Source organism: Petaurus breviceps, unplaced genomic scaffold (assembly GCF_028583685.1).
Source record: "Petaurus breviceps papuanus isolate PSGF00001 unplaced genomic scaffold, PetGlider_PUasm1.0 90769, whole genome shotgun sequence".
In the NCBI taxonomy this organism is placed as follows: Eukaryota; Metazoa; Chordata; class Mammalia; order Diprotodontia; family Petauridae; genus Petaurus; species Petaurus breviceps.
In genome coordinates, this window is record NW_027187341.1 from 13,230,945 (window position 1) to 13,254,412 (window position 23,468).

Sequence of the window (23,468 nt, forward strand, 5' to 3'; positions counted from 1 at the left end):
TCTTTGTGATGGCAAAGAACTAGAAAGAGGGAAGATGCCCATCAATTGGTAAGTGGCTGAATAACTTGGGGCACATGATTGTAATGAAATATTATTGTGCTTTAAGAAATGATAAGCAGGTTAGAAAACCATGGAAAGACTTCCATGAAGTAATGTAGAGTGAAAACCAGCAGAACCAAGAGAACATTGTATACAGTAACAGCAATGTTTTTGAAGATTAACTGCAAATGGTCAAGCTATTTTGAGTAGTATGGACATTCAAATCAAGTACAAAGAATTTATGAAGGGAAATGCTATCTACCTCCAGAGAAAGAACTGATATACAAAAGTATGTATTGTATGGTTCCACATCTATATCAAACGTTAACCTCCTCTAACACGGGGTTGGGAGGGATGAAGACAACTTGAAACTCAAAATGAAATAAAAAAAATATTTTTAAGAAGAAAGTTATTGCTTAGCTAATAAAAAGTTGAGGCCTATCAAAATATAAATATTTTTATTTTAGGAAATAGGTTCAACCTAGGTTATAACCAATATGATGGTTATAACTGTAACCAGTTATACTGGTGGTTAAACTGTTAGATGGTTAGACTGTATGAAAATGATAGGAAACAGAAGAGAAGACAAGGAGGTGACAACTCAGTTCTGCAGTCTTCAAAAATGTAACAAACAATCATTTCTGGGTACTCAGTTGCAAGCACTGTTAACCTCTAGATTCAGGGACAGAGAAAGGAGCAGGGGCAGTCATCAGCAATAGCATATTATAGGTTCAGAAATCTGTGGGACAACCATCATCAGCAATATTTTACCATCAATAAGAACTAAATCTAAGATATTCCATATGATCAGGAAGAAAATACGCTCCTACGTAATTCAGTTTGTATTCTTCTAGCCTGTTCTAAGAGTGTAATTTAAATCTAAGGAGCTGCCTTCCATTTCTAACAATATTGTGCAGTGTACAGGATAATGTCTCTGTATATTTCCATCTCTTCTATCTTGGCTATCTCTTGACATGAATACCAATGTTACTTATTCATGTTTTTCAGCCAATTAGTTCTTACCCACAGTTAAGTGGCCTCTGTTGTTTTAACCCACATATCATCCATTTCAACAACCTCTCACAAAGCTTCTGATCCCAAAAAGCCCAATATAGCTATACTTAGCATTCCAGTCAGTTTCCTGATTAAGCAAAATCCAAGCTACCGAAATAAATGTGTATCTTTGAAAATGAGTTTCCTTAATTACCTCATTGAAATTTAATGAAATATCCCAATTTGGAAGATTATTTTAACTTCCCAATAGCACACATCAATGAGATTAACTAAGGAAGACTTTATGAAAGGAGACAAGTTTTCTGTTGTTCAACGTTTCTCTCTCCCCAAAAGAATACCACCTTCCCCACCCCAAAAGAGAGATTTTTCTTTTTAATATACTCTTGGAGGTCTCCCTGGGCCATGGAGATTGGTTTCCTTCAGAGAAATTTTTGTATGATTTTCAGAACTTGTCATGAATAGGGTATCTAGGAAAAATTTTCTGTGGTAGTGGTGAAAAACATCTTGACAGGCTCCAAGTATTACATAAACATACTCCCCTGTGTGAGCATGCAGTACCAGATGCTATTTAAATTCCTAATTAGGAAAAACACTGGCCTATCAAAAGCAAATATCCAACAAAATAGGAGAAGAAGGATTAAATATTCATCTGTAGGAAAGGAGAATTCAAAAGAAGAGGTATGCATTCAGTATAAATTTCTTTTAAAAAATAGTTTGGGACCCAAGGGGAAGAGAGACACATTTTTAGACATGGCAAATACATAGATTTGTTTTGCTCGACTATGCTTGTTACAAGGATTGTGTTTTTCCCTTTTTTGTGGGGGGAGAGAGTAGTATTTATAGTGTTGCAAAAATAATAAAAAACAAAGAGGATTATTGGAACATCTTATTATTAGAGCAGCTATGTGCCGAAATGAATAGAGTGTCAATTCTTGAGGAAGGAAGACATCTTCCCGAGTTCAAATCTGACCTCAAACACTTATTAGCTATGTAACCCTGAGCAAGTCACTTAACCCTGTTTGCCTCAATTTCCTCATCTGTGAAATGAATTGGAGAAGGAAATGGCAAACCACTGCAGTATCTCCACCAAGATAACTCCAAATGGAATCATAAAGAGTTGGATGTGACTGAAAACAAACAAACAATAGTGAAGTGTCTTAAAAATGCACAAAGGGGAACAGAAGACAGTGCAGAGGGAAAAAGACAAGCAGGACACCTCTGAAAATAATATAATGAATTTATTATATGCTCTGAAAAAAGAAGCTGTACATAAAAATTCAGTTTCACATAATCTTCCCTTTCCATTTTACTTTCTACATGGGAAGTCAGTCAGTCTCTCTCCCTCTCTGTCCATCCGTCTGTCTCTCTCTGTCTCTCTCTCTCTCTGTCTCTCTCTGTCTCTGTCTCTCTCTCTCCCTTTTAGTGTTCATTAAATTTAGAAATTTTTTTAAAATTCAAATACTTTGAGGCCCTCACCATCCCAGGAAATTCTCCCCTTGGGTGGGAATTTAGTTCCTAGAATCTCAGTGTTGGAAGGATGTCAGATACAATCTAGACCAACCCACTCCTAAAGCAGTAATCCCCTCTAAAACATTCTTGACACATGTCCATCTGAACTCCACTTGAAAAGCACTGATGTTCATTCAGTTCACTACCCCCCAGAGCAGATCATTCTCTCTTTAGACAGCTCTGCTATGATGTTTTTCCTTCTGTAACATAAAACCTACCTCACAACTTGTATCCTGTTTCTGCCCTTCAGGCCTTCTAGGCTAAATACTTCTAGTACCTTTAACATGCAGATGTTCACATGGCATCATGCAGGCTTCCCTCTTCTGAATATTGTCTAGTTAACTGGTATTTTTGATAAAAAGTGGCACCCAGAACTGAACACAGCATTGAAGATGTAGTATGACCAGAGCAAAGTATCTTAGACCCTATCCTGCTCTCAGTGAAGACTATGACCACACAAATTAGCCATACCATTGTCTCCTAATGAGCACTCAAACCACTAACACTGTCCCTTCACCTCAACCCAGGTCCTTTTCAGAAAAGCTTCTGTCTACCAACAGAAGTCCCCACCTTGGACTTGCAAAGTTGACATTTTGAACCCCAAGCTTAAGGCCTTACAGTTATCCCTATAACGAATTTGGTCATCATTCAAGGCTGATGATATTTTATTAGACCATAATTCCATGATCATTCAACAGGTCAACTAGCTCTCCCACTTTGGTTTTATTTGCAGATTTGATAAGCATGCCTTCAACCTCATCATTGATAAAAAAATATTAAAGAAAACATGGCCAAAGGGCCCTGGAAGACATCCCTCTAGGCTGAGAGTAATCTATCCTTTGGGTCTGATCATTTTGCCAATCTACTATCATCTAGGACATGTCTCTCCAACTAATAATCTTGGGAGTCTTTTTGTCAGGTGCCTTCTGATGCCCAAGCATACTCTGTCTAAAGCATTCCATTGAATTACTAATCTATTAACCTTGACAAGAAAAGAAATGGATCTCTTCTCACTTGACATTCTTGAAACATGTTGGCTCTTAGCCTAGTGAGATATGTGGTACAGCAAAAAGCTCCTGACTCAGAGGTTCAGCTACCCATAGTCATACACTTAGCAATCGCCAAGGCAAGATTTTTCCATTTGGATTTCCCATGAATGAGCCTCAATTTCAGTCCATAGTTTTCTGTGGAGTAGAGGTCATAATTGCACTCCATACCCTCAATGGAAGATGGTAAGCAAAGTGTTTCACAAATCCTAAAGCACTGCATAAAATGTGAGTTATCAGCACTCACAAACCATCATTTAATAGTATGTTCTATCATTTTCTTAGGGTCAAGGTTAGGCTCACAGGCCTATCTTTTATAGAATCTGCTCTCTTATTTGAAAATCAGTACATTTGCGCATATCCATTCCTACAGAATTTCTCCTATTCTCTACAATTTATCAAAGATCGTTGACCACATGGCAATCCTACAGCCAAGTCCTTTAACTACCCTAGGATGGAATGTGACTGGGCTAGGTGAGCTTATTCCAGAGCTCTCTTCTAATAGGTCCTGACACCATTATCCTTCTTTGTCATTTCCTTCCCAGTCTGAAGATCTGTCCAGAAACAAAACGGGTAGCTCTGCCTTGTCTCTACTAATCTCTTGCCTCAATGGTTTCTGACTATCTACCTGCCCCAAAAGTAAGACTCCAACCCTTTTTTGATCTTGCTCCCCTCTTTCTTACCACATAAGATGTGTAAAAGTCCTTTGTTGGGGTCTTCAGAGCACACGGCCAACTTGAGCTGATTCTGAGTGTCAGTGTCCCTGACACTTCTGACAATGCCACTTCTTATGTTCATTTCTGATAGCCTCATTGCTTCCATATTTCAGAAGGGATTTTCTTTCCTTTTTCATTTAAGTTAGTTGCTAAAGTTTCTCATGCATTCACATCACTGTCTCACAGGAACACGGGAAAAAACACACATTGGACTTGAAGTCAAGAAGACTGAGAATGTTTATCTTCATGAAGAGAAGACTTGGGGTAAAACTCCATAGCAGTTACTGGAAGGCTGTTACATGGAAAAGGGATTAAACTTGTCTTACTTGAACCCCATTGACAGAACTGGGAACAATGGATGGAATTTGCAGAGGCATAATTCTTTTTGGTGCAAGGAAAAGCTTCCTAACAATTTGGGACTGGTCAGAAGGGAAAGAGGATGAGGTAGGTAGCTGAGCTGCCACTCATTTCAGATCTTCAAGCAAAGGCTGAATAACCACTTGCTGGAGGAGGGAGTATTGTAGAAGGAAAGTATTCTCACTCAGATACACAGGGCATCCCCAAAGCTTCAGTGCAGTTTCAGGTTAGGCTTAAAACCACACTAAGACTTTGGCAACACCCTGTACACGTGTTGATTTCTGAGGCCCCAACTCTAACATTCTGATGCAAATCCTGGCTCTAACATTTAATTGCGTGACCCTTAGCAGTAACAGTGACAATAATAATATAAGAATAATGGTGACGATAATAATCTTGTTGGTAAGTCATGTTTCAGTCATGCCTGACGCTTTGTGGCCCCATTTGGGGTTTTCTTGGCAGAGATATTGGAATGATTTTCCATTTCCTTCTCCAGTTCATTTTACAGATGAGGAAGCTGAGGCAAACAGGGTTAAATGACTGGCCCAGGGTCACACAGCTAGTAAGTGTCTGAGGTCAAATTTGAACTCGGGTCCTCCTGACTCCAGGGCCAGTGCTCTCTATTCACTGAGCCACCTAGCCGCCCCTAAAATTTCATTCTTGAAAGTATCTCAAGTTTAAGCTACCTTCCCTGTAAGAATTACAGGCTTTCATCTTTCTGAACCCATTGAAATCTTTTTCTAAATTTAAGCAATACATAAGTTTATAACAATCTTTCTCCTCCTTGCCTAAAATGTTATGTTCGCTGTTACCCAAGTTTTAAATCATTTCTACTTTACCAACCAGTTCTGCTTTAGTGATCTCAATCATGCTTGATCAAGACACTGGCTAAGAATTAAATGATCATGTAGGGAGGCCAAGAACTTTGTTGTTTCTATTTTTCCCAAAGAAAGGATTCCAACAGGTAATGAATTTCCACAGATATGTGGATTGTTGAAATGCTCCACTGTACATTATTTGATCGTGCCTCATATGTCAGGCTGGTGATCAATTTCCCCCAAGTCATTATCCAATTTAAATCAATATCATTTCCTACAATGATTTTCATGACGCATCCCATGCCCTTCTTTGAATCCCCAAGTGAATGGCACAGTGTCTGGCACAAAGTAAATGTTCAATAAATGCTTGTCGACTTTACAGAAAAACCCTCTTATGAACTTCCTTAGTTCTGTCATTAGTACCGTGACCATCCCAACCACCCAGGTTCATCCTTGGCATCAATGCTCCAATCCTCAGTCTCACCCCACCTAGCCACTCAGCTGCCTCAAGATTTCTCTCATATGTCCTTTTCTCTCCACGTACATACACATCCATCACCTCAGTTCAGACCTTCATCTCCTCTCCCTTTAACTATTCAATTAGCCTCCTAATTGATCTCCCTACCTCAAGCTTCTTTGTTTTCCCATCCAGATCCCATACAACTGTCAGACCAATGTTCCTAAAGTACAAGTCTAACTAGGTCATTCCACTACAAAACAAAACTCCAGTAATTCCCTACTGTGCCTCTAGGATAAAAAATAAAATCCTCCATTTGGCATTAAAAGCCCTTCACAATCTGGCTCCAAACTAGCTTTCCAGCCATATTATATATATTATTTCCCTGCTACATACACCATCCATAAAAACTGTCCTCATTATTCCTCATATGCAGAACTCTAGCTCCCACTCCTGATCCTCTTCACCAGCTCTCCCCCATACTTGGTATTCACCCCCTACTCACCCTATCTCTTAGAATCCTTGGTTTTCTTGAAGGCTCAGCTCATGTCTCTTGATACATGAAGACTTTCCTGATCCCTCCTCCCCAAATCACTTCGTATGTACATGTCTACATAGCTAAACTATAAGTGCCCCAAGGGCAAGAACTGATTTCATCCTTGTCTTCTTGTGCTAGCCCATAAAAATGTTCATTGGTTGGGGAAAAAAAAAAGCTCCTATCACAGTACACATTCATATTAAATAAAATTCATAGCAACTGTTTAAAGAGACAGACAATGAAGACAGATCACAAGTGGGTTTAAATTACAAGGGGCTAGGATGGGTGAAGGGGCAGCTAGGTAGCACAGTGGATAGAGTATAAGGTCTCTAGTGAGGAAGACTCGTGTTCCTGTTTTCAAATCCAGCCTCAGACACTAACCGTGTGATGCTGGGCAAGTCACTTCACCTTTTTTTACCTCAGTTTTCTCATCTGTAAAATGAGCTGGAGAAGAAAATGGCAAACCACTCTAGTATCTCTGCTAAAAAAAAACCCAAATGGGGTCATGAAGAGCTGGACACAACTTTAAAAAGTACTGTACGACAACAAAAGGATGGGTGAAGACTCGGCAGAAGTTTAAAACTATCAGGGTGCTTGCTACTTTAAATCTTTTTTGGACAGTAAAGGAATAAATCTCAAACAAGTGGGTCATTCAATTGCAATAAGCCATTTTAAGACATTTGTACACTCTTTGTTATCTTTTTTTTTTTTTAAGCAATCGGGGTTAAGTAACTTGCTCAAGGTTACATGGCCAGTTATTTCTGGCTGCGGTGCTGAGTATCTGAGCCCGGGATTCGATCTCCAGGTCATCCCGACACTGGAGCCTATGTTCTTACTCGCTGAGCCACCTGGCCACCCCTGACATTTGTATACTCTTAAGGATGTGGTCACCACTAGAATGGACACCCTTCTCAAAGATGACTATAGAGAAAACAACATAGTTATAATCATTTTTCATCTTTACAAAACCATTTAAAATTTACATACTGCTTTCCTCAAAACAACTCCAGGAAAGTATTACCAATTTCATTCTCCATAAAAGAAATGCAGAGTTGGAACATTGGCATTCCTTGCCCATTGTCATTCTGACTCTCAATAAACATAATACATATAAACCATGAGTTTTTACCTAACATTTTAATGGCCTCAAATTGATGCATGTCATAGCATCCCTTAACCTCTACCCTTAGGGAACATACAATCAAAGTAAGATACAGACACTCCTAGGACCCTCCACAGCACCACTTAGAACATGGTGCAATGTAAGCAGGACTAGATTTGGCATCAGAGACCGTGGGTTTATTCCCTGCCTCCCTCCCTTGCTGTGCGGCCTTGGGCCACATTTAGCCACATCTGAACCTGTTTCTTCATCGGTACAGATAGATGATTGAACTGGAAGGCCCCAAGGTCCCTCCTAACTCTAAATCTTTGGTTCCATGAAAGAGGCAGCATTCTAGCATTCTACCAACATCCTAGATAAAGGCTTAACAGAGGAAAAAATAGCCGCTGACACTTAAAATAGTATTTATTGCAAAAAGAAATCACAGGCGCATAAATCCAGAACGCTCATTTACAGATAAACAGAGTAAGGAGACTATTAACCCTAAGTCGAAGATGGCAAGCATCAATCAAGCTGGAATTTCAACCCAACACCTCTGACTCTAAACCCACATGTTCTACCACACTTACTGAATGAACTAGGCCTCAACTTGGCTCCTCCCTAGGACTTTTTTAATGAGACGGAATTTTAAAATAGATTTCAATTTCATTAAACAACAATTTTATTTTGCATGTCTTTTTTCCCTTACTCATTCTCGAAATACATTTTTGTTTTAATGATGTGGCCAGTTGTACCCTCCATTTTAAAAAATCTCACCTTTAAATACAACTGGACTCCTGTCCCTTTTATTCATTCCCTCCAAATTCTACTTATCTCTGCTACCATGATATGTCCTCTAATTCTGGATTCTTCCTCTTAGTCTATATGTGATAAGACCCCTTGAAGGAACTGGGGCTTTACTAATAAAAATCAACCTACCAGATTTTCTTCTTTAGAAGCAATAATGCATTTTTGAATCTATCCTTCTTAGAGGCAGTTAAATGGAACAGTGGATAATGAGAAGGCTACACTTGGAGTCAGGAAGATTGAGTTCAAATCCAGTTACAAACACCCATACCCACTTACTATGTCACCTTGGTTAAATCATTTAATGTCTCAGTCTCAGTTTCCTGTATCGGTCAAACAAAGTGATAGTGAAAATTAAGTGATATAACATATGTAAAGTGCTCGGCAAACCTTAAAGCATTGTATAAATGCTATTATTATCCTTCTTTTACATTCTCCTTTAGTTCTTCTTACCCACTCTCTGTCTCCACCAATCCCCTCCCCCCCTGTAATGGAAATGCAGATTTAAAGATCTTCCCTGCCCCTAGGCTAACGTGCACCTGGAGCCTGGGGTGGGAGGCTTGTTTTTCAGTAGATACTTTTTGATTGGCCAGTGGGTCAATAAGGTTGTTACATTCTCTGAGCCAGGAGAAGGCTATATAAGCCCTGATGTGTAGCTTTGTTTTGGGACTCACTTTGAGAAGTGTTCTGTGATTTGATCTGAATTCTGGGAAGCCGTTGTTGAGAGTCCCCCGGCTTTGAAAAACCCAGATGTGGAAACCCAGATGTTGACTGGGTATGGATGTAATGGTTGGATAGTTTGGAAATCTGTCTACTTGATCTGTTTCTGTCTTGATAATTCTGCCTGTATGCTTTGAAGTTCGGGGTGCTGACCTTTTTCCCCTGAACAAGGTAAATGATATATGTCTGACTGATTAAAGTAAGCTTGTTAACCCATTTTGAGTTGCTTTCCTTTAGCAAAGCAGATCCAAGAACCTGTGGTAGCTGCAAACCCTGAGGACGCTTGGGGTGCTTGCTGCTACACCCCCCCAAAAAAATCAACTTTCTGAAATCCATTTTGGAGGAACATTGACCAACTTCTCTCAATGCATTTATTGTTTTTCACAAATCAAATTTAGCTATACATGAAAGTGTCAAATAACATTTCTTTAAAGAAAAATCACAGATTAGAAGCATAAAGTAACTCATTTCTACAACTAACATTTTTGGGGAGACTAAAGATCATTGCAGTTCTAAAGCTTTCTTATTTATTCTGAAGAGACAAAGTAAGATGAACAAATAAACTACACCTAAAAAAAATAAGACTTCTGAATGCAGACCGCTAAGACATTTCCTTTCCAAATTGGAGAGACTGGGACTTCACTTTCCATAACATGGTATAGAGTAAGTTTGCCCTTGAATTTTTATGATTATAGTTTCTACAGTCATACCACAGGACTTTCTATTAAAGTCTTTTAATCCTTCTCAAATTAAAATTAAAAACAAGAGCCCCAGACTGAACAAAGCACCCATGGGCAGGCGATTCCCAGATACAGCCAGTGCCTTCACTGTCAGCCGACTCCTTTGGATTCTTTTTTTCCTACTTTAATCTCTTGTTTCAGATTCAAATACATTCTGAATAGATGCAATTAACCTTAACAATGCATATAACCTTACAATACTCTACAGACTTTTCAGTAAGTAACCTCACTGTGTAATTGAACTAAGTTTTTCCCCCTTCTCAATTCTGGTAGGCCTCAACTGATTATTATAGGTATTAAGCGTTTTCAGGCTTTCATCATCCCGTTGATTTATTGTTTTACTGTTTCAGCTGTCACTGACTTCTCAAAAATAAAATGCCCACTCATTTTCTTTGATATTGTATTTGAACTGAAATGATTGCTCCTGGAATCTTGGATGAGCACAACTGTAAGCCCTACTATTGAAATGAAATGTCGGAAAATGCTAAAACTTCACTCCAAATAGGAAAGATATTCTGCCCCTCCCCCCATATGGGGCTTATGGATTTAATAGAATATAATAGAAAGCTGATTGATAATGCTCCCCTCCCAGAAATCTGTCACTTAATTCCTTTGGCTATTAAGGCTATACAGAGCTAAAGACAATAAGAATGTACCAAGCAGTCTGTCCACCATTATTTCTAAGTGGATTCTCACTATAGAACCTTCGCCATACTGTTCTAGAAAAATAATTTGAGTAATAACTCCCCAGGGTTTTTTTTTTAATTAAGCCACATAAATACATATCACATAAAATGGGAATAGGTGTTCTGAGATATGTCAATACCAGTAGTATTTTATTCTTTCAGTATCACTTATTTCAATATACTAAAGAATTTCTACTTTCTCAAATGGTACAAAAACAGGTAAGCCCCCTTATCTAGTTTTAATCTCTGAGGGATATGGCTTAGAAACACAGACTTAAACTAGAAAGAAACGTAAAGGTCACTTAGTCCAGTCCCATCATTTTTCAGATAAGGAAATGAGTCCCAGAAAAGTTGTGATTTGGGGGGCAGCTAGGTGATGCAGTGAATAGAGCACTGACCCTAGAGTCAGGTGGACCTGAATTCAAATCCAACTTCAGACACTTAACATTTACTAGCCGTATGACCTTGAACAAGTCACTTAAGCCCAACTGCCCTGCCTTCCCCCCTCCAAAAAGAAAAATAAAGTTAAGTGACTTGCACAAGGTAAATGTAAGATTTGGTAGTGATTCCCTCTGATTCCAAATCCAGCCCCCTTTCCAGGTTATCTGCAGGTCCCGAAGAACCACAATATTAACTAATCTATTTCACCAACTATAGTACTTCCTCATTTACCCTCATATCTCATTAGTTTACCACATCTCCATGTGAAGAATAGAGCAGGAAAAGAATCATTCATATTATAATAACAATAATAAATGATTATGATATTATAGCAGCTAGCATTTATATAGCATTTCAAGGCTTGCAAAACATTTGACATGTTACCCTGTTAGATCCTCACCCTAACCCTGGGGGGTATATGCTATTATCATCCCCATTTTACAGATGATAAAATTGAGGCAAAAAAAAAAAAAAAAGGTCTGTGACTTGCTCAGGGTCACCCAACTAATAAGTATCCAAGGTAGGATTCAGGTCTTCCTAATTCCAAGTCCAGAACTCTATAAACCAGGGCACCAAACTGATCTCAGAGTTAATATCAATACTCTGCATCCTTTTTAACTCATTGAATCACACAACTTAGTTGTTAAATGTAAAGAATTATTTTTACTGATCCTCTAGAAAGGAGGTCTAAGGTATTTTAACTTTTTCCCATCATCAAAGGACTAGGGTTCCCCCAATCACTCATTCTCACTAGCAATACCTCCTCCATCACACAAAAAGAAAATCTCTTTTCTTTCAGGATACTGAGGTACTATTTCAGAGCTGACAAGGACCTCAGAGTGGTCTGACTCCCCCCCATCTACCAGAAGATACATAACTAGTCCACTCATACAATTCAGTACTTGTAAACAGAGTAAATTAGGAATGAATTTAATTAATTTTTTTCTATTCCTCCTTCTATCTATTAAAAGACACCTCACTACTCCTCAGATGCATTTAATAGGTTCAAAGATTTAAACAAGGAATCAGGTATAAAACTTAACCAGGCTATAGGTTGGGGTGCATTCTATCCCCAGAGCAGTGTTTTCCCAGCATTAATTTTTCTTGAAGTACCTTTTTCACATATTAGAAACTGGTCATCTTTTGTAAATGCTGGACCATGTCTTCATTTCCTTATTTCTGTGAGGGCACAGGAGAATGAGTGGGGCAGCAAAGAAGTTGCCATAGTCACCTTTCCCTTACTCAATAGACGTTGCCATGGGATGCCAGGATCTTTTAAGCCAATAGGCAAAATACTCCAGCATTCAAGGTATGATTGGGAATACCCTAGAACAGTCTTTCTACAAAAACTTAGCATATCGTAGGATCTGAAGACATGTTTTGTGAGAAAATATTAATGCTTATATTTTCTCTGCTGAATGTGTAATGTGAAACTATTGGTATAAAATATGTGTATCTAAAATGATAGTGAATTTTCAGTTTTAAAAATAGGTTTAATTTCTCATGTTATCCCAAGATTTCCCATATTCAGTAATGCCTCTCACAAAACTAGTGTTTATGGGTTCTACAAATATATTTCAAGGTCAAAATTCTTAAATTAGATTGTGTTTAAATTAGATTGAGTAATATTAGCCTGTGGGTAGATAGCCCCCTCTAATTTCAGGTCTTTGGGTACTCCTAGGTTGGGAATAAATAGCTAAAAGGGAAGTGATAGGTTGGAATTTGTCCTTCAGTTTATAGGTACATATGCTTCCCTGGAAACCCTGGGTGACTCCAAATTATATTAACTGCCATCTTTATCAGTACTGTTACCTTTCAACCCTGTTCATAGAATGCATTCTTAACAGTCTATTAATAAGACCAAGTTAAAAAGGGGGAAATGAGTTCTTTTTCATGAGGAACAGATTAGTTCATGAGTGACTGCAGGAACCCTAACCCTTTAGCGGACTCTTGGTCCATCTCAAGGGGGAAAAAACCAACCAAACAAAAAACATAACTATGGTAAGAACAGCTAGGTGGCGCCAGAGTGCACAGAGTGATGGACCTGGAGTGAGGAAGACTCATCTTCCTGAGTTCAAATCCAGCCTCAGACACTTACTAGCTGTGTGACCATGGGCAAGTCTCTTCATCCTCTCTGCCTCAGTTCCTCATCTGTAAAATGGGCTGGGGGCCACGTCCAGTTATCCTGATCTATATCTTCCCACTGGACCTAAATGGTTCCAGAGGAGAAAGTGAGGCTGGTGACCATGCACACAGCCCTCCCTTACTTAAAACCAATTCACTTGCAAGTCATGGCATCATCTTCCTGACGTTGCGGTCCTCTTCCAGAATGAAGAAACAAACAAACAACAATAACAAAATGAGCTGGAGAAGGAAATAGAAAACCCCTCCAGTTCTTTGCCAAGAAAACCCCAAATAGGGTCAAAGAGTCAGACATGACTAATAACAACTCCACAACAAAAAATACAAGTAACAGGATGCAAATATTTTCAAATTGTCAGCATTTCTACATAGCAATTGCAAAAATCAGAAAGAAATTATACAAAAAGACATCACATTCAAGGTAACCACAAAATGTTCAGAGCATTTTGAAATCATTCTACTAAGACAAGTTTATAACTTATAGGAATGCAATTACAAAGCAGTCTTTAAATAAAGAAAGACAAATAATTAAAGGAACATTATTGTTCATGATTTTTTATCTGGGTCTCACAATAAAATACTTGCCTAAATTATTTTATGGATTTAATGCCAGGCAAAATTACCAAGGGAGGGATTTATAGGTCAGGATAATGACTGAACTTGTGATTTCATTGGTGCAGAGAAGTCCCAGATGAGAAAACTCTCTTATGCAAGTCACCTTCTCTGCAACTTATAATCTTAAAGAAATGTCTCCGTGGCAGCTAGGTGGCACAGTGAATAGAGCACCAGCCCTGGAGTCAGAAAGACCTGAGTTCAAATCTGGCCTCAGACACTTAACACAAAAACTAACCGTGTGACCTTGGGCAAGTCACTTAACCCCAATTGCCCTCCCCAAAAAGCAAAAAAAAAAAAAAAAGAAAGAAAGAAATGTCTGATGCACGCAAAGATTATGTGATTTACAGAGAGTCATATGGTCAACTTATGTCATAGGCAAGATTTGAACCCAGATCATCCTGGCTCTGAGGCCAGCTCTATAGAGCTAGCCAAAATAATAATTTGTTTAGAAGAACAAAAGGTCTAGAATTTCAAAAGAAATTATGGGAAAAGTAGGAATAAAAGTAAAATAGAATTGCTAGATCCCAAATTATAAATCATTAATCACCAAAATTTTTTGGTACACATTATAAATAGAAAAGACAGGGGATTCAATTAGATAAATAAGAATCAGAAACAGGCTCAACAGCTTTAGTGTTTAATAAAGTTTAAAACTAACCACTTAGAGAAGAACTATTTGACAAGGACAGATGGGGAACTTAGAAGGCAGCAAATAGGTTTAGACCCATTGCTCACATTACACTATGAGTTCCAAATGGACACCTTGACAAATAAAAAAGCCAAGTCATGTTAAAAATTGGAGGATGTTATAAAATGCCCTGTTTTAAAAAAAAAAAATGAAGTTGTCTTTCACAATTATGACTAGTTAAACAAAAAATTGAGAACACACACAAAAAAAAGCAAAAAATGGGCCTGGAGAAAGGAAGATTAACTGGGACCTTTCTAAACGATGGTAGAGTGAAAATGAATGACCCAAGCTCTATTATATCCCTTCAAAAATTGCTGCAAATATGTCAAAAATAAAAGAACCAAGAATAAAAACATATTGACAAGGAAAAGAATAATGCATAAAAAAGGAAAAGAATTTGTCAAAAAAGCTTAAAAATACAACCACAATAAATATATATAGTAATAAAAATTATAGTACAAACACAAAAAGAGGAAAGGGAAGTTTCATAAGCAAAACTGAACCGAGAGACTTATTGGCAGAGTGTCCAATAAGATCAAAAAGAGAAATTAATAACTAGTATCTATTAAATTATAACTCTGGATATTAATGGTTGAATTTACCTACAAATAAAAAGGTTACAAAATGTATAGTGATAAGACCCAACAATATTTTGCTTAAAAGAAATGCAGCTAAGAAAGGAAGATATTTATAGGCTTAAAGTGAGAAGTTAGGAGAAAAAATATGCTTTGCTTGACTCTAGAAAATTAGGAGGTGGAATCACGATAAGGTCAATGTCAAAGTAAACTTCGATGGAACTATTAAGGGAGATAATTCAAGTCAACAATAAGCATTTATTAAGCACCTACTACATGCTAGGCCCTCTTTTAGGTTGCTAGAAAAACAAAAATGGAAGTTGCTGCCCCAATATTCTACCAGGGAGAAAAAACACCTACACAGAAAATTAAATACAAAATTTGTACAATGTTCTTTTTGAGGAGAAGTCAGTAAATCAAGAGAGGAGATGGAATATGATTTGAGCTTTTAAAAAAAGTTAGGAGGGAGGTGAAGTTGGGTGTGTTTGTCCTTCTGGAAGAGGACCATGGCATCAGGGAGATGATGACATGACTTGCAGTTGACTTTGATCTGAGTGAGGGAAGGTTGTGCAAGGTCACCAGCTGTACTTTCTCCTCCAGAGCCATCTGGATCCAATAGCCAGATATTCATGAGGATGATTGGAGATGGCCCAGGATGCAATGGGAGACCCATGGTAGCAAAGTAGATAAAGCACTGACCCTAGAGTCTGGAGGACCTGAGTGCAAATCTGGCCTCAGACACTTGTGACCTTGGGCAAGTCACTTAATCCATTTGCCTACCAAAAAAAAAAGGTAATTAAGAAAGTTAGGAATTCTATGAGGTAGAAATGAAGAGAGAAGATAGAAGTTATACCTCGAATAAAGGCACACAAAATGGAAATGGAAGGACCTATAACAAGCATACTAGCCTGTCTGGAATTTAGAAAGCAATAAACCTGGAAAGGTAACTTGGAGACAGAACAGGGACATGGCTCTTAAGTGCAAAGAAATTTCGAGAGGAAACCTCTTGGGTTTCTTGAACAAACAAGCAGCATAGCCCCGAGTGAGTTTTCATGGTATTAGTTTGGCAACTTTGTGGAGGATGGATTGGTGTCCGGGAGACCTATTAGTAAATTATCGTAGTAGTTGAGGCAGGAAGTGATAAACATCTGAACTAGGGTAGTAGCTGTATCAATAAAAAGAAAAGTCTTGACATGAACATCACATAGAACACGACACGACAAATCTGGCTGATGAAGGCATAAAAGTGAGACGACATCAAGGCTGTGCATCTGGTAACTGGAAGGATGGTGGTTCTTTATTCCACAGGAATGGAGAAGTTAGAAAAAAAAAAAAGGAAAGCTTGGGAGGGTCAAAAATAATGAGTTCAGTTTTAGGATCCGCTGAGTTTGAGATGCCTAGGGGACATTTATCTGGAGATGGTCACTATACAGTCAAGGCAGGCCTAGAGTTCAGGGTTATAGAAAAAAAGAAAGAAACAAATCATCCCCTAAATATGTAAACTTTAAAAAAAAAAAAAAAAAGCTTGCACTCTGCAAAATTTTTTGAGTCTGATCCCCAACCAAGGAAGGAAAAAGCAAGACTGCTGGTTGAGGGTCAGAAGTGACTCTTAGACTAGTCATTTAGATTCTCTAGACTTGAGGTTCCTCATCTCTGAAATGAGGGAGTCAGACTAGACTTCTGTGGTTCCTTCTAGGTCTAGATTTATAATCCTATGGCAAAGAAAGAACTATAGGTCAATAATGATTATTCATATTAATGATATACTGGCAAATAAAACACAGCAATAAATCGAAAGGTTACAAGGGGGGAAACTAGGACTGCAAGAGTAGTTGTTCAGTTTTAGGAAAAGAGCTAAAATTTTCAAATTCATATTAAAAATAGGAGTCATGAGTTCATATAAACATGCAAAAAAGGATGATTTTTTTGAAATGGTATTTTGTGTTATTAAAAAGTAAAGAATGGAATATAGTCTTATTTTACATGATAAAAATAATTTACTTAAAGGAAAGAGCCAGTATTACAAATGATGGAAAAATTGAGACCATGTTCACTTTGAACACTTTTAGTAAGTATGGATAAATGTAGATTTCTAGAATATAAAAGGAATTGATACAAATTCATCAAAGCCATTTTCCAATTGATTAGTGGTCAAAGGAGCAATATTAGAATTGCAGTTTTGCCCAGGCCACATTTTCCCCTGTTTTTGTATCCTTTCTAAGTGGGTAGATGTGATGGGAATGTAAATTTTTAAGATCTTCCCTGCCCCTAGGCTAAAGTGCACCTGGAACCTGTGGTGGGAGGCTTGTTTTTCAGTAGATATTTTTTGATTGGGCAGTGGGTTAAGAAGGTTGCTACATTCTCTGAACCAGGAGAAGCTTATATAAGCCCTGATTTGAGGCTTTGTTTTGAGGCTCACTTTGAGAAGTGCAGTGATTTGATCAGATGAGACTCTGGGAAGCGTGGCTGAGAGCCACTCCCACCCACCCCCCCAGCTTTGAAAAACCCAGATGTTGATGGAAACTGTGATTTGGTATGGATGTAATGGTTGGACAGTTTGGAAACCTGTCTGCTTGATCTGTTTCTCTGTCTTGATAATTCTGTCTGTATACTCTGAAGTTTGGGGTGCTGACTTTTTTCCCCTGAACTAGGCAAACTATGTATGTTTGACTGATTAAAGTAAGCTTGTTAACCAAATTTCAGTTGCTTTCCTTTATCAAAGCAGATCCAAGAACCTGTATTGGCAGCTACCCTGGGGGACGCTGGGATGCTTGCCAATACAGTAGATGATGTGAATCTTTTCACATAGGCAACTAGACAGCACAGGGGAGGGATTATAGGAGGCAGTCAGAAAGATCCAAATTTGAATCCACTATCAGACACTTGCTTTGTAACCCTGGGCAAATCACATAACTACCTCAGTTTCACCTCCCAAGGTTGCTAGCAAATCTTAAAGCACACTCCAAATGTTAGCTTTTATGATTATTCGTGAATTCTGGTCATATATGTTCTTCCATGTATGTGCCTTCTAAGAATGTGTCCTGGTTATATGTATTCTTTGCAGATGTACCCTCTCAATGGTGGTATGTTAACCTGTGAGGAAACGTCCCACATGTGTATGAAATCTTTTATCACTTTATTTGCTACAGTGTTTGTTGCATAAATTAATTTCTCAGATGGTGGACAGGTAAAAGTAAACACCAGTGGGAGGAGTGGGTGCTAACTCCAAGTGTCTTGAACTTAGCATATCTTTTGTGGGGGTCCACTAGCTGCCACAAGCAAAGATAATACTTCTCAAATTAATTCTGGGTTTGATTGTACAGATCAAAAGTCAATGGCATATTCCATAGAACTAGAAAAATAAAATTCATACAAAATAACAAAAGGTCAAGAATATCAAGGGAAAGTTAAAAAAAAAAGACGGAGAGGGAAACATTGCCTAGTAGTCTGGCGTTTGCTAAACCTAAAATTATAAAACACCCATTCCAAAATAATTGTTGTGCAGGCTAGGTAACACCCTGACAAAATAACGGAAACAAATCAAAATAAGTTCCAAATGGATCGACTATCTAGATATATTAATATGCATATGTAACAAAATGAATAATTTATTACATTCACAATGATGAAGAGGGGATAGATAAATTTCCTCCAAATCATAGTTTTAAGAATTTATCTTTTGACCAGAGACAATTATAGGAGATAAAAATAGCACAACAAAAAACAATTCATCCAGAATGAGGAAAGAAATTTGAAAAGTGGATTCTATTTGTCAAATAAAAGTGTGACAGCTAAAGAATATAAGGAACTGACACAAATTTCAGAAAAAGAGCAATTACCTAATGGATAGTTGGTTAAAAGATAGGCAATTCTTGATGAAATAGACAATTCTTGAAAGGTGAAAAGCCAGTATGTGAAAAAAAATGAGAAAAATAGATCTTAAAAACAATTGAGATTCCACTTGACCCAAATCCAACTGACAAACATAATTTTAATAAACAAGCATTTATTGCAACAGGCGTTGGGGATTCAGAGACAAATGAAAAATCCCTGCCCTCAAGGAGTTTATATTCTATTGGGGATGACATAAAACACATTTGTTGTTGAGTCATTTTTCAGTCACATCTAATCATCTGTGAGAATTTGGAAGTTTTTTGGCAAAGATCTTGGAGTAATTTACTAATTCCTACTCTAGCTCATTTTACAGATGAGGAAACTGAGGCAAATAGGGTTAAGTGACTTGGACAAGGTCACCCAACTAAATAAATCTCAGCGGTCAGATTTGAACTTAGGAAGATGAGTTCAGGCCCAGCACTCTAACCACTACACTACCTAGTACCTGGAATATACATACATTCTACGAAAGAAAACCAGCATCCTCTGCTTGTTTGGTATGAATCTATCACAGACAAATTTATTAAGTTCTTTAAAAAATGTTTATCCAAGCTGATAGCAAAGAGAAATCAGATAAATTATACCAATAAGAATATACTGACAATATACAAGATCAATGTGTTATTTCACAGGGAAGAAAATAGCTCAGTCAGAAGAATGAAAATCCCCAATATCACTCAAAGGGAAATTCCCCTAAGTCTTACTGGTTTCTCTATAGGTCAGCCTCTTCCCAGAGTCAGTCTTTCTGTCTCAGGAACCTGAACTATAGTGTTCCCACTTGAAGCTAAAAGCTAGTTTTGACTAAATTCTGGGGATGGGAGTGGGGAAAAAGAACTAAAGGGCACAGTTTCCTCTACTAACTAATAGACTGTCAGAACTTAGATTTTTATAGCAACCACAAACAAAAGGCCAAATTCCACAGGATAGTAAAGTACAAAGTGAAATGCTAGGGTTTCATTGGTAAAGTCGAACTTTCAGATGGGAACAAACCGTCACCTACCTCTTCTTAAGGTGTCCCAAGTAAATAGTGAAGTTACTGCCACAACTCATCAAACTTGATGGATTCATAGCAGCACAACAGAACAGTCAATGAGACATGTATTGACACAAATCACTGACCTTGAATCTTCTAATCACCTAATCAGCCAACCTCACTCAGTACTTACTAATGGAAGTCAGAATGAATCTTAGGGTCAACATGCCACATGCCTTCCGGTACTTGAAGATCAGGACCAGAAAGAGGGGATGGAGCCGAAAGGGTGGAGTGACCACAAACATTGGCCATTTGGGGTTAATGGGCCCTCAGGTATGTGGGCCCGCATTATCAGAGCAGTATAATTTACACCATGGGGAAGTGACATCAATCCTCCCCTCCCACCGGTTGGAAGTAGGCTTTAAATGACAATAGTATGCATTGTACTGTTGTTCTTGCTTTCCAAAAGGTGGATGTAATTTAAAAACCCTTACAAATAGTTTCATTTTCACTTTTCCCTACCATCAGAAACTTCTAAATACTTGAAAGCTGAAGACAGGTTGCTAAGAAACACACACGCACCTGGTGGCCAGTAAAGTCTGTTTGATTTCATCCTGTGCTTTCTGAAGGAATGTACACACACCCAACTTTGAAAATTATCCAGTTTAGGATTCCCTTGGAAGGGTGATCTGGGTAACTTCAAATAGGGATTTCTACATTTCTCTTGTCTTCAGGATAATAGAAGTCATGCAACAGTAAGACCTCATTAATTTTCAGTAACCCACAAATCTAGATTCCTCAGCACTTAGTCCTAACAGGTCACAGGCCTATGGCTGAATATTCATTATATGAATGCATATTACATGTAATTTTTCTTCTAAAAAAAGCTCTTAGCCTTTTATTCAAGAATACCTAATAAGCATTAGCAGTTAAATCTACCCAGGTTTCTGCTTTTGATTAAACTGCACATCACCTCACTCAAAAGAGTTCATTTATCCCCTAGAAGAAATAGAGACAGGACTGTGATTCGAGTGGTACTGGAAACTTCTGTACCCATACAGGTAAACACCTTTTCTGCACTTTATAGTGTGAGAAAACTCCCTAAAGCACAGGGAAGTTAAGTGACTTCCCCATGGTCCCATAGCCAATGTGTGTCAGGAAGGATTTGAATCTAAGTCTTTCTGGCTACCTCTCTACCCACCACTCCACACTGCTGCCTCTAATATAAAGACAGAAAAGTCAAGATGAGGCAAAACAGAATCTGAGATTCTAAAATAAGTGTCTAGTTTTCTCTATCCTGTTGGACCACGCTATTTTATTGCTACTAAGAAAAAAGCTAGTTGTGAAACCTCTCCTTGAACACCTGGGGTTCAGGAAACCCAAAAACTCATTCTAATTGTTGGCAGATCCTTCTTTCTATTCAGATAAAGACTGATTGATCCCAAATTTTTTCCTTGGGTTGGTCTAGGTTTTGCCCTCTGGTGCCATACAAAAGAAGGCAAACTCTTCCATACCAGCCCTTTAAGTATTTGAAAGCCCCTTACTTAGCAGTCTAGTTGGTCTGTAAAAGATTTCTCGAGGTTAGGCTTTCCATTCAGTTAAGTACTTAACTAAATGCTAAGCAACATCAGAGTCCACTCTCAGGAAGGGGACAGAAAGATTCAGAAAGACTGAAGAGAGATAAAGGCCGGAGCTATAAGAAATTTGAGGGAAAGGTCACTTTCAACCGATTTGGGGGTCCTAGACCCTCATATACTATTTCTTTCTTCTCTCCCTAACTCCCGCCTTTCAGTTTGTCCCTACAGGGCAAACTCATAAAATGCCTACTATGTACAAAGTACTTTGAGATGTTGCTAAAAAAAAAAAGTTTCACTCTATTTTGCCCTTCAGTTTAGGTTTCAGCTTTGGCTATGGCACATAGCCTCTATGGGCACAGAAAATCCTTTATAAAGCCACCCGCCTACACCCCTGGCCTTTCACAGGTGTCTGGCTGTTCACCTGAGGTCAAGTTCAGTTTCTTTTTAAAGAACTGAGTTAGGGAGGAGAGATGCTCCCTCAACTGGAAAGGGGAAGGAGCAGTGTAAAGAGAGTGTTCTATTAAGTTTTGTGATCCTGCAGGCCCTTACAGCAAGAGCTGTCTGGGATCATCAAAGGACATCCGGTGCAACTCCTTCATTTTGTAAACTGAGCACCAAGAAGGTTCAGGGACTTGAAAAGAACTTGGACCTCATGAGGATTCACACCGGTATTTTTAAAGATTAGACTGCCCAGATGTGGACAGTCACCTATGAGGTAAAACCTAAGCAGAGAGGAGGTGCCGCGGGCAGTGGACCCAGCTCACTTAAGACTTACTGCGCTTGGGTCCGGTGTCCCGGTCGGGAGCTCTCCAGCGACTGGTCTTCATGGGAAGCCCCAGGACCCGGCCTCCGGACTGGCAGCAAGCCCGGCTCCGGCCGCCTCCCAGCTGAATCCCAAGCAGCAGGAGAAGAGAAAGGAGCCCTGGTTCGGCTGTACATGGTCAGTGGGTGTCCGTGGAGGGCAGGGGCGCAACGCTCAGGCGCGCAGCACATGCAGCTGTCGGCGAGCAGGTCTCCGAGGCAGCTGGCCGCTGGCTCTCGAGGGGCTCTCGGGTCTCGAGGAAAAACGAAAGTGTCCGGGAAAACCCCACTCTTAAGTTTCTATTTCTCCACCGCCACTTCACACCCCAAAGGCTTACTCAGCGCTCCTGATTTTCTTCCGCTCTCCCTACCAGAGGCGCTGCCCCCAACCCCCGGACTCTGGACCAGGGACCAGGCAACAGCTTCCTCCCGCCCCCTTCCTCCAGGTGTGAACCTCCCCGAGCTTCTGTTGAGGGCTGCCTGTGGCAACAAACTAACTAACCTCTAACTGATCGATTCCACCTGCCTTAAGTACTCAGATTGTCCAGGGCATATCTCAAAAGTACCTCACCGCAGAGATCCAGTTCTCAAATGGTCATTGTTATTGCCAAAAAAACATTCACCTGTAGAGTCAAACATTCACGGGTGTCTAGCCACACCGACTGACAGCCTCACTCCCACTCCCCACCGTGGGGCACACGGTGGTCCTTAATAGTAGGAAGAAGGAAGATTAATTGGGGAAGGTGAGGGGGGCAAAGAAAGGAAAGAGAAAAAGGGTTGGTTGGTTAGTTAGTTTTAGTTAGTTAGTTAGACCGCCCAGCCCTAATTTTAGAAGTTCAGGCTACCTAGAAACATAATGAACCATTAGGCCACAGAAAAGATAAACCTTTAAGAGAAAGGATTCTAGACTCGAAATTGCAATCATTTAAAATACTGCCTTACTTTTTATCCCTTGCTTTTTTAAGTGCCGGCTTACTTCATGGAGCTCTCTTTTTGGACAAAAGTAGAAAAAAATTATATATATATACATATATATTCACACAAAACAAGAGGGAGACAGAAAAAAAATTATATTCTATATAACACAAAACCTAAGAGGGACACAGAGATGGCAAAGAAATCCTCTCAATGAGATTAGGGATGCCACCAGGATTCATTTTCAAGGACTCACAATGTTTAAAGTTTTCTTTGTTTTCTGATTTCATTTTGGGGTTTT

General features: G+C 38.9%; 1 protein-coding gene across 3 annotated transcripts in view; it reads right to left on the reverse strand.

Annotated features, from left to right (window-relative positions):
* Positions 1-22,671, reverse strand: part of EPSTI1 (epithelial stromal interaction 1) — a 111,178-nt gene extending 88,507 nt beyond the window's left edge. The window contains exon 1 of one of the 3 annotated variants that reach the window (XM_069068683.1): positions 22,227-22,671. In XM_069068683.1, coding sequence (XP_068924784.1) covers positions 22,227-22,444 — 218 coding nt within the window. In that variant the 5' untranslated portion in view covers positions 22,445-22,671. The remainder of the gene's footprint in view (positions 1-22,226) is intronic. The other 2 variants (XM_069068684.1, XM_069068685.1) reach the window with 2 other exon arrangements.
* Between the last annotated feature and the right edge of the window lie 797 nt (positions 22,672-23,468).